Source organism: Salmo trutta, chromosome 2 (genome assembly GCF_901001165.1).
Source record: "Salmo trutta chromosome 2, fSalTru1.1, whole genome shotgun sequence".
NCBI classification, from domain to species: Eukaryota; Metazoa; Chordata; class Actinopteri; order Salmoniformes; family Salmonidae; genus Salmo; species Salmo trutta.
The window spans coordinates 13,796,271-13,807,053 of record NC_042958.1 but is presented as its reverse complement, the minus strand read 5'-3'; the positions used below and the strand labels follow the sequence as shown (position 1 = coordinate 13,807,053).

General features: G+C 44.7%; 3 protein-coding genes across 5 annotated transcripts in view; all 3 read right to left on the bottom strand.

Moving 5' to 3' along the window:
* Window positions 1-172: 172 nt before the first annotated feature.
* Window positions 173-3,786, bottom strand: LOC115148771 (complement C1q and tumor necrosis factor-related protein 9A). The gene is given in 8 exon segments (XM_075074231.1): window positions 173-517; window positions 520-651; window positions 654-685; window positions 2,227-2,369; window positions 2,371-2,676; window positions 2,760-2,821; window positions 2,932-3,012; window positions 3,777-3,786. Coding segments are annotated over 8 exon segments (852 nt in total). The 3' UTR covers window positions 173-431.
* Window positions 3,787-4,532: 746 nt separating this feature from the next.
* On the bottom strand, window positions 4,533-9,411 carry tagln3b (transgelin 3b). Of its 3 annotated transcripts, none has more exons than XM_029694945.1 (6): window positions 8,000-9,411; window positions 7,551-7,700; window positions 6,913-7,199; window positions 6,492-6,666; window positions 5,948-6,050; window positions 4,533-5,835 (listed from the first exon to the last, which is right to left on the bottom strand). In XM_029694945.1, the coding sequence occupies exons 3-6, from the start codon at window positions 7,090-7,092 to the stop codon at window positions 5,694-5,696; spliced, it is 600 nt and encodes a 199-aa protein (XP_029550805.1). In that variant the 5' UTR covers window positions 7,093-7,199; window positions 7,551-7,700; window positions 8,000-9,411; the 3' UTR covers window positions 4,533-5,693. The 3 variants fall into 3 exon arrangements, with proteins under 3 accessions (XP_029550805.1, XP_029550794.1, XP_029550785.1); XM_029694934.1 differs by having other exon boundaries at window positions 6,913-7,196; XM_029694925.1 differs by lacking the exon at window positions 7,551-7,700.
* An 88-nt stretch (window positions 9,412-9,499) lies between these two features.
* The window catches only part of abhd10b (abhydrolase domain containing 10, depalmitoylase b), a 44,728-nt gene continuing 43,444 nt past the window's right edge, over window positions 9,500-10,783 (bottom strand). Inside the window, exons 5-6 of the mRNA XM_029694914.1 lie at window positions 10,490-10,627; window positions 9,500-10,326 (exon numbers count right to left, since the gene is read on the bottom strand). Coding sequence (XP_029550774.1) covers window positions 9,985-10,326; window positions 10,490-10,627 — 480 coding nt within the window. The 3' untranslated portion in view covers window positions 9,500-9,984. The remainder of the gene's footprint in view (window positions 10,327-10,489; window positions 10,628-10,783) is intronic.

Genomic DNA, 10,783 nt, shown 5'->3' with positions numbered 1-10,783 from the left:
GGTATTGTGAAGCTCATCCTGTTTTCTAATCTTCCCGCACCCAGGAAGTCATGACATTACACCAGCTGATACAGCCTATTGGCACACATTGATTTCTGAATATTGTAGCCAGCATATTACATTGTACACAGGAGTAGTAAATTAAAGAGAGTCAATGGATTTTTAAAGTGTATATTATGGTATTGAAATCAAACAAGATACAATAACACTTGTCACATGAAATCTGTCATAGATTGGTTAGTTATCAGAGGAGATATGATCTTAAATAATAGGCTATATCAGCTGTAGCATCAAAATATTACAAAACGTAATTTATATTCATATTTGATTAAAACATGTTTTATTACTGTAGGCTATTACATTCATCTATAGCAGGTGGTAATATTTTCCCACATAACATTCCATGAGCAAATTCACTGACTCATGTGGGCCTAATCTGCACCGAAGAGCAGGAACCCAGAGAAGGTTCTATCATCATCTTCATCAGCAAACAGCCCGTTAAAGAGCTCTCCTCCAGCCACACTTTGTCCCCCTTCTCCAGGTGCAGGACAGCCCCTGATCGTGTAGTTATCCATGGTGTGGATAACTACTCACTGCTCGTGTAGTTATCCTTCACCCCGTTTCTCACTAATGCTACTTTTACATTACGGAGAACACAGTGATGTGGTAGGTGCAGGGGCGGAAATCCCGGGGGGGACACGACCCCCCCCATCCTTGGAAAATATGATTTGTCCCCCCCAATATATCACTGAAACATAACTATGTAATTTAAATAATATTAATAATACGCAATGAAAGCAATTGTGCTGATTATAGACACTTAATAGCGCGTTTTTAAGTTTCAAAAGATTGCGACCCCCCCACCCTTTGCCTCACAATGTTTTGATCCACTGCCAGTTCCTTAGTTGGCAAGGTAACAGAGGGGTCTTATCTACTGTCTGAAAGGCACTCAATGAACGTAACTGAAGTGAGGTTAATCCAGTCAATCGCGCACACACACTAGCTGAATATGCAGAGCTAGCGCGCAAATATTAACTATTAAGCTAGCTAGTACCTATTCCATTTATGTGGCCTCGTCAAAGATGGGATCTTTGTTATCGTCAATGTATTCCAAGATCAGCATGCAGATGATGTAAGTTAGTGCTTCAAAGTCCCTGCGATAAGGTTAGCGATAAACTGAAGTCCAAACTGAACAGAACTACACTCTCTTCTACCATTGTCTTAAATATATTTAATGGTCTCGTTGCAAAAGCTAAATTGTCGCAAGGGAACTTCTATTTCTTTCTTTTATTTCACCTTTATTTAACCCGGGTAGCAAAGATTATAGCAAACACCACTGAAACGGAATTAGTGCTCGCTAGCTTTGCAAATTCAGCTATTGTTGGAATCCAGCCAATATGAAACAAACTATTAAAATTACAAAAGGTTGCAGCATATGTTGTGTAAATGGTGAACTAATACAGCTGTCAACTCTTGTCATTTTAATCCGTTTCACATTTGCTAGCTACCTTTTAGATCGAAGCCCAAATAGAATGATAAAAGATAAGATGATAGAAGCCCATCTCCTACTGTAAATAACCTACACACGGTGTGTGTGTGTAGCCAGCCAGCCAGCCAGGTAGAAAAATGGCAGAAAAATAAAAGACGGACATCAGAGTATTTTTCAGTACACCAAAACGCAAAGTAAGAACCCTAGTAGCCTAATATCTCAAAGACTAGTTGATAAAATGTTCATAAGAAAGAAATGAAATTCTAATGGAAATGTTTCACAATGATGTCATTAGGCAGAGCTGGCAACAGATGGCACACAGACAGCAGAGTTGGGGACAGATATGCAGGGACAGACTGGCAGAGACAGGGAGTCTCAGGTAAGTTTGTTGAGTCTTTGTTTGGCAACATTATGAAAGGTTCTCCATTTTTTGGACTTGTAAAATACCCCCACTCTCAACTTAAACTGGTGACTGAACTAAGATTTGTTAAAGGCAATGGTATTGCTGTTGTGATTAGTTGTGTAGTTTTGGGTACCGGTAGTTAGGAGTACGGCAAACACCTTATTTCTTTGGTTCCTCAATATACATTTACCATATTACAATGTAGGCTATGTGTTACAGCACTACTTTTGGTGTCCCCCTCAGGAATTGCTCTTGAGAAAATGTAATGTAAATGTCCCCTCCAAAGTTGATATCAGATTTTCGCCCCTGGGTAGGTGAAGTAGTAGGCCCCAGCCTGTTGTAGATCACCTTGTCGAACTTGATCGGCAAGTTCGCCGGTGGGAGTTTGTTGTATTCGGTTAAACAGACTGAGAACGCACTTTTTGGATAAGGGATGTGTACCTCTTCTCCCCCTTGTCCCTTGTCTCACCGTCCGATTCCCTTGCTCTCCGTCGTAACCAATGTTGCCTTTGAACCCTGGGGGGCCGAGGTTTCCCTCCGAACCTGGTCGTCCTGGGGGTCCCAAGGGCCCTCGGATGCCTCGCTCCCCCTGGAACCCGATCTCCCCCTTCTGGCCTTCAGGTCCCAGAGGCCCCAAATCCCCTTTTGGCCCCTGGGGTCCTGGTAACCCGATCTCCTTGAGGCCCATGTTCCCTGAGTCTCCTTGGGGCCCCATCTTCCCCGGTGGCCCCTTCTCTCCATTCTCACCCCATTTTCCCTTTTTTTCCTGCCAGGCCAGCCGTACCTGCAGATACAAGGATAAAGAAATTATGTTAATATTGCTTGTCAGAGAAAGTATTTTCATTATAAAATAAAATACAGTCTCACCCTGCTCATCTTGTCTTCTTTGGGGCCACTCTGTCCTGTTGGTCTGGTGATGCTGATTTCCCCTTTAATTAATAAAATTACCATGAACTTTCAAAAATGCATCAGTGTGGGACCAGAACGGCTGGTTTTAATTGAGACTTATATAACTGAGGAGGTTGTGCCCTTGTCTTACCTCGGTCTCCCTTGTCACCTCTGAACCCGTCTCGTCCATCTCGGCCTGACATTCCGTTGTGGCCTGGGTCTCCTAGTATTCCTGGGTATTCACAAACACATCAGTTCTTCTTGAATTCTTCATGTGCTATGCAACTCACAGCCAACAGGAGGAGCAAGAGAGCGACTCTGAGTCTGACCCCCATCATGGGCCCACAAGGGCCAATGCTTCAAAGACTTCCAATTGAGCATTCTCAGCACTAGATGCACAAGACAGAAGAGTGGGGTAATCCAGCGCAAAGCATTATGTCCAATGCACACCCACACATTCACACACGTACATGCACAGACACAGACATGCATATTAACTGAGCGGTGGAGATGTCACGATCATCGTACAGAGCGGACCAAGGCGCAGTGTGAGTTGAGTTCCACATCATTTTAATTCACAGTGAAACAACAAAAATCCAACGAACGTGAAGTACAGCACGCACATAGGCACTAACTGAAACAATATCCCACAAAGCAGGTTGGAGAAAGGGCTTCCTAAATATGATCCCCAGTTAGAGGCAACGATTACCAGCTGCCTCTAATTGGGAACCATACATCTCACCAACATAGAAATAGAATGACTAGAACACCCCCCTAGTCACGCTCTGACCTAAACACCATAGAGAACCAAGGGCTCTCTATGGTCAGGGCGTGACAGGAGACAGCTGAATGTTTGGAGAGCCAAGACACCAAAGAAGGCCACACAAACTTTACCAAGGACTGAAAAGCTAGTGAAATCACTAAGCCACCCACCTCATTGGTTCGACAAGCATCCCGGCTATTTAAGGTTACTTATTCTGTCTGTCCAGCCCTCACCGTTCCACATCACCTGTCCCCTTCTAGAACATTCCCCATTCTCTGGATTTGTATTGACCAGCTTGGACTGTGCTGGGAGTACATTATCTATCACCATAGGGATGTTAGCAAGGCAACAAAATGGTCGTGTTCCGTATTGCTTCCCTGTAGCAATACATGCAGGATTTCAATGCTGGCCTGTGGTTATTACATCTGCACAGTCATTTGAGCGGCTGTCTAGCTCCTCTTGAATGAGGTCATCAAATGAAAATGTACAGGGGGTATCAGGGATAAAGAGCAAGATTAATATCGGATGCCTAATTTGTCCTAATGGTTTTCAATTTTAATTTCAAAGTAGGATAAAACGTCCCTTAGCTAGCTCCTGAAATCATTAGCAACAGAACACAATACTAGGGACACTCCGGATGGGGAGATGTTACCTCGTGTGTTTATCTTCTATATCTGAAATATCAATAGAACAATGTTGTTAAAATGTTTGCCCGCATAAATTAGACCATTGCCATAAACTCTGACCTTTCCTGCTAGTGTTCTAGAACCTTTCCATCCGTCCCTACCCCCATCGGAATGCCTAGGAAGAGTGATTGTTTTAAACAACATTCTCTTATCTTCACAGATAGCATTCCTTAGAAGTCTGGTATACTTTTCTGATGCTGGAAATCCATTGGGATATATATTACAAAAGCAAGGATCTAGATGTCCAAGAGCAATGACTTTAGTATATTTCACAGATCAGAAAAATAATTCACGATTCCAGAATCAGTTTTCACCTATTTATTATGTTTTCTACACACAATGATTCAGATATAAACATATTTTTTTATGTAAACATGACAAATTATATTGAAGGGGAAAAAAATACATTCAAGCAATATCAGGCCTGGAACAAAATGATCCTAGTGTCGCTTTCATACTGTGGGTCTTTAACAATCATGGGATTGGCTGAAACACACATGGACAGTGGACACATACAAGTACATTACACCAATTATACATAAGTAATACATGCACAGCACAGAATGTTAGTACAAAAACAGAACTGAATTTAGGTGTATGAATTCCTCTGCATTAGGGTGGGTGGCATCTCTTATACAAGGCATTGTTTATGGTCCCTTTACTATATTAACCAGGCACAATGTGATGGTCATTTGGTTACAGAAGTTACCGCAAAGTCTTCACATATTGACACAAGACAGCAGAGGCATCATCGTTCACTGAATTCCATTTGGTTACACATTAAACTTTTCATGAGGTATAGCAAACCCTCCCAAATGACTATACAATGACTCAGACACACCTACTGTACATACAAACAAACAAAGAGCTAATTAAAATATGTAACATGCTATAACGTTGTCGTGCTGTAATATTTGTTAGAAGTGTAAAATAGTATTTGCTTGTTTTGTAGAGGGATGACTTCAATCTTGGGTTCTCTGTACCGACTGAATTACGAAGACTTCATCCACTGAAGGGAATGGCTAGTAGGACCATATGGATGGAGAGAGTGGGACCATATGGATGGAGAGAGTGGGACCATATGGATGGAGAGAGTGGGACCATATGGATGGAGAGAGTGGGACCATATGGATGGAGAGAGTGGGACCATATGGATGGAGAGAGTGGGACCATATGGATGGAGAGAGTGGGACCATATGGATGGAGAGCGGGAGTGGGGGAAGCAGAAAGCACTGAGGTCTATAGAATTGTGGTTGGGGTATAAGGAGCACTCTGTTTGGATTGAGGATGAACAGTAAAAGCTTGTGTGTGTGTGCGCGTGTGATTTGCTAGTGCTTCTGGGGAAAGAGGAAAAGTGGTTGGGTCATATCATGAGGTTCCAGGGGAGTGACGGAGCTTTCTTCTGGAGTACACAGCCATGCTGAGGGAGCGGCTGGCAGCTGGCTGAGCGGCTGGCAGGTGTCTCTACATGATCTGGCGGTGCGATCCATAGCCTGTCATGCCGGACTGAGAGGCCCCGCGGTTGCTTCCCATCTGCAGACCAATCAGACTCTGGCCTTGACGAAGCTGGTCCTCAGAGAACTCCCGCCGGTAACCCTGGGCTTTCCTACACAGACCAGGACAGGCAGGACAGCTGAGAGATAGAACAACACTCACACAACCTTCAGATAACACTGCAACAGAGTTTTCCAAGTAAGGGATCGTGGCCAGTCCATTACCTGTGGAACCAGTCGCGGTCGCCACGGTAATGTCCGTCGTCCTTGGTGAGGGCAACACTACCTAGGGCCATCAGGGTTCTCTGCACAGCAGCCATGTCCTTCCCTGTAACCATAGCAACAATCCTCACAAACACTGGACCACACCCAGACAGCAAAGAACAGGCAAACAGGTTCCAAATAAAACAAACTTTAAACACAGCTACCTCTTGAGTCATATGTCAAAAGGTATTTTAAATGTCTCCATGGAGTATCACCTATATAGTGGACTATAAATAGCCTGGGTACCAGTCTGTTTAGCTATCATTCCACTTCCTGCCACTCTGTGTCATATGACACGGAGTACAATGAGCGGAATGTTAGCAGAAACAGACTGGTTCCCAGACTATACAGGCTCTTGTAAATGTAATGTGAGTATTGAAGGTACTGTACAGGCAGAAAGAGCTCAGCAGAGACAAGACTGTGAGACTCCCCGTCATTGGACATGCATGTCAATGTCACATGGATGTATGGAGACATGATATGTGTCTGTGAACATGCAGCCCACCTTCCCACAGGTCCACGGTCTGGAAGATGTCTGTGGTGATGACTCCGTAAGCCTCTGCAGCCTGCAGGAACTGGGAGATCTTCTCCATCTGCTTAAAGGCCATCTGGGTCTCCAGAATCTTCTTGATGGGCTCCTTACCACGCGGGTACAGGCTATTGATGAGCCTACACAGAATCTACAGGGAGGAGGAGAGAACGGGGGAGTAACAGGAATACAGATACATGGATAAAAAAGATAAGTAGAGAGGGAGAAAGGAAGATATTCGTCAATGAAAAGAGGAGAGAGAAACAAAGAAACAAAGAAACAAAGCAGAGGTAAGCATAAATTGGTCTCATTGTTAGCTTGTATAAGCGATCGTCCTTTATCAATGACTGCAGTCCAGTCAATCTTATTGAGCTTGTTCATTGTCATGCAGACTCACTGTTCCATCCATCAGCCATGTCTGGAAGTTCTGTCTGCCTGGCTGTGGTCTCTCCAGGTTCCCCCCACACTGAGCTACGATCCAGTCCACCAGCCGGGCCTCCAAGTCTAGATTATACTTCAGCTCTATCTTCTCTTGCACCTCCTTGCTCAGCCCGTAACTGGGTCCCCTGTTAGCCATTCCTCCTCCTGTCCTGCTCACCCAGACAGACAGACAGACGGACAAGTAGTCTGCAGCTCTGCTGACCAACACCCTGGAGCAGTTTCAGCACTGGCAGCCTGCACCTGCTATACAAAAACAATACATCATGTAGAAAACTGAACATTGTCAAGCAATATAATGCTTGTATTAATGTCCAGTTATTGACATCAGAGCCATAAATAATGCATAGGCTTCATAGTAGTCACTTTGTTCATTCTGAGCCAGCATTTCTTCATTGTTTATTATTATTTTTACATTTTAGTCATTTAAAAGACACTCTTATCCAGACCGACTTAAAGGATAAATTAGGTTTAGTGCCTTGCTCAATGAAAGGTTTTTCACCTAATCGGCTCGGGATTCGAACTTTTCGGTTACTGGCCCAACGCTTTTAACCATGAGTCTACCTGTCGTCGTTTTTCTATCATAAACTGCATCACCTGTTGTTTTCCTAATTTCACGTCCTTTCCTCACACTCCATCCTCTGCTTTCTCCCTAATGGCAACTGTGTCCCTTACAGGACATGCACCAGGCGCATCCCCAGAGAACCAGAGCTCTTGCCGGAATGGGTGTGGTCCTTGGCACCCGTCCTGCACAGGGACACGCACATTCTAATGAGGTAGCCTATGGTAGGCTAGACTGTGTGCGTGCTGAGCATAAAATCGAAAAGCAATCGCATTGCATTGATTATGTAGCCAACTATGAATGCGAAAAAAAGCATAACTTTTTTCATAATAAAACAGATTTAGAAATTAGGAAGGCAGATTATATATTTTAGTCATGCAAATTTTCGTAATTGCCCCTTTGAAATTGAATAAACTTGCAGTGATGTTTAATTATTAATCCACAAATATATATTTTTGAAACGAACGTTTCTGGGCACACTTACTATAAAGAAGAGGAGAGATCTTTTGTCCGGTAGCCGTCGTGCCGTTAATTCCGCTGTGCTGGTCGGGGCAGAGGATGCTGAACTGCTGAAGCATCCATTAAGCGGTGGCGCGTGCGTGGGGCGAGGCTGGACTCAGTGTCCGGGAGTTGCACACCACTGGTTTTATATGTGCGGGCGCCACGAGGAGGATCCCTCGAGATGTCTCATACAGAATGCGACAGGACAGCAGAAACAAGAGGATGTGGACAGCAAGGCGAGTCCCCAGGCCCCAGCCAGCTAAGGCAAGGCGGGTCCGGCAGGGCCTGTTCCCCTCCCCAGCCCCAGCCAGCTAATGATGGGTGATTTCCAAAAGGTACATGACATAAAGTGTTCACTTCTCATTTTTGATGTATTTGGCCTGACTACTCTCATATGTAGTATTTTATTAGGATCCTCATTAGTTGCTGCTACAACAGTACACCTGGTGGAGCGCAGAATCAATATTTACAGAACAAGAGAAACAAAATATTTTCACCTTTACATCTATGTTAAATGTTTCTGCAGATTTGAAAGGCACAGAACAGCCTGTTAGTGGCTGTTGCCTCTCAGTTTCAATAATGAGAGCCATTGCTCTGCTTTAATTGGGTTACAGTTACAGAAGTGGTCACCAGATAGATCTGGAAAGATAGGCTGGGTGCGGTGTGCTCTACAGTACTGATATGACAACATGCATCACAGACTGGAAAAAGTCTCCAGACAACATTGAAATACAGGAAATAGAGATTCATGCTTTTCTAGAACGTCTGAAAATCAGAAAAGCTTTTGAACATAACATCATTGCAATACTACTGTACCCTTTGACTGTCAGGCTAAAATAACTTCAGTAGTATTCTGACCATCACTGTATCTGTGTGTATGCATTTCCAGCCCTTGTCTCTACATATTAGTCAGTTACTCAGTGATCTTTAACCCAGGCAGGATTTTTTTACTCCCTGATGCATGCATATGTTTGAGTGATGTCACCCGGTTGGTGTTGTGATGCCGAGGTGACTGATTGCATATATTCTGCCTAAGAGTGAAAGGTCAGAGCAGCAGTTAGGGGATCAGAGAGAGTTACTGCTTCTGCTGCAGCAGGACTGGCTTTCTGCCCCATTGAACACAGTCCAATGACCAACAACATGCTAATCAATTGGCTCCAACAGGGCCAGGCCTTTCATTACACCAAACCAATGGGATGTATATTATGAAAATAAATTAAACAAGGCAATCTCTGGTGGTTATTTGAACATTCTATGGGTCCTCTGGGATGTGGTGCTCATAGTATCAACCTTTATTTGGAGTGTCCTCTTAACTTTGCTATTTTGAGATAGTCTTTTCGTTAGGACCGAGCATCACACTATGTCACAGTGCTTCTGCATAGGAGGCAGTTTGACGGAGCTTGTTGTTTGTGTGGATTGTATTAACTCAATAACAGCTCATATATCCGCATGCACAGTAACAGACGAGACCTGCACTCCCCTCTGGTGTGGAGAGGCTTTATTGGCCCAACAGGGTGAGATGTGGTAAAAAGGCACAGGAAAACTATTGGGGTCTGGCAAAAGGACCAGCATGTTCTGTCAAACAAACAGCGGCAGCATTAGCAGTGGCAGCATGGCCCATAGAAAGCTTGACCAAAACAACACTGCACAGAGTAAACTGGAACTAGTAAAAGTCACACTCCCTCCCCAAGGCACGCATCAAGGACCTGGCTGAGGTTCATGACAGACGAGCTCCTCGTTCCATCAGTTTGTACTTACGGTGAACCTCGTTTCTCTCCTCTTTCTCTCCTTCTCTTTGTAACGGCATAATTAGGATAAACTGACCAGGGGTAGACTGGGAGGAAGGGTAAGGGGAGAGTGGGAGAGCTGGGATAAAGGGATCTTATATGGCTGGGAGATAGGAGCAGCTCCAATGGGGGGGGGATTTCCAACTCACCCCCCCTTCCCTTCCCTAACCCTTCCACCGACTCAAACGAGCGTGGTCAGCTTGTCTATGAGGTCGTCGATGGTGTAGACCATGAGCTTGATGTCGTCTTTCTCGGCCATGCGGTGCTGACCGTGGCGGCGGAGGATGATGTCCACGTCTGGGCTGAGGACGCGCTCGGCCACTTGCATGGAGATGTGCCAGGGCGCGTCGTCGTCCTTCAGGCCGTGGATGAGCCTCACAGGGCAGGTGATGGGGATGGGGCTCTGGAGGACACAGTGGTTCTCCGCCTCCTTCAGGAAGTCCACGGTGAACGTGTAGGCACCCTCCTCTCTGTGCTTGCTGGGCATCGTCAGCACGCCCTTCTCTTCAATCTCCTTACGCAGCTGTGGTGAAATGGGATCAAATATATTTTAAATCTAAAAATGAATTGACATTCACACAGATGATTGAATTTCAATTAACGACACGCCTGAATAGAAATGGAATTAACATTAGTTAAAGTCATTCATAGTAATCCAGGGGTTATTTCATGATGTCCTCTCTCACCTCTAGAGACATTGACTTGAAGGCTGTGACGACATGGTCTGCTGCCGTGGAGATCCCCACCAGAGCTGCAGTCTTCTCCGGCCTGGCGATAGCTGCCAACAGCATGAGCCAGCTGCCCATACTGGACCCCACCATGATCTAAACAGAGACCATGGGGAAAGACATGATTACATTAAAGATGCCTAGACCTAGGATAGGGAGCAATGGTCGATAGAAATACCAATAGTTTGATATGGATTGTTTCGCTTGTCTCCTTGTCTCCTCTCTTCCATTTGAACTGACTCTGCAGAGATG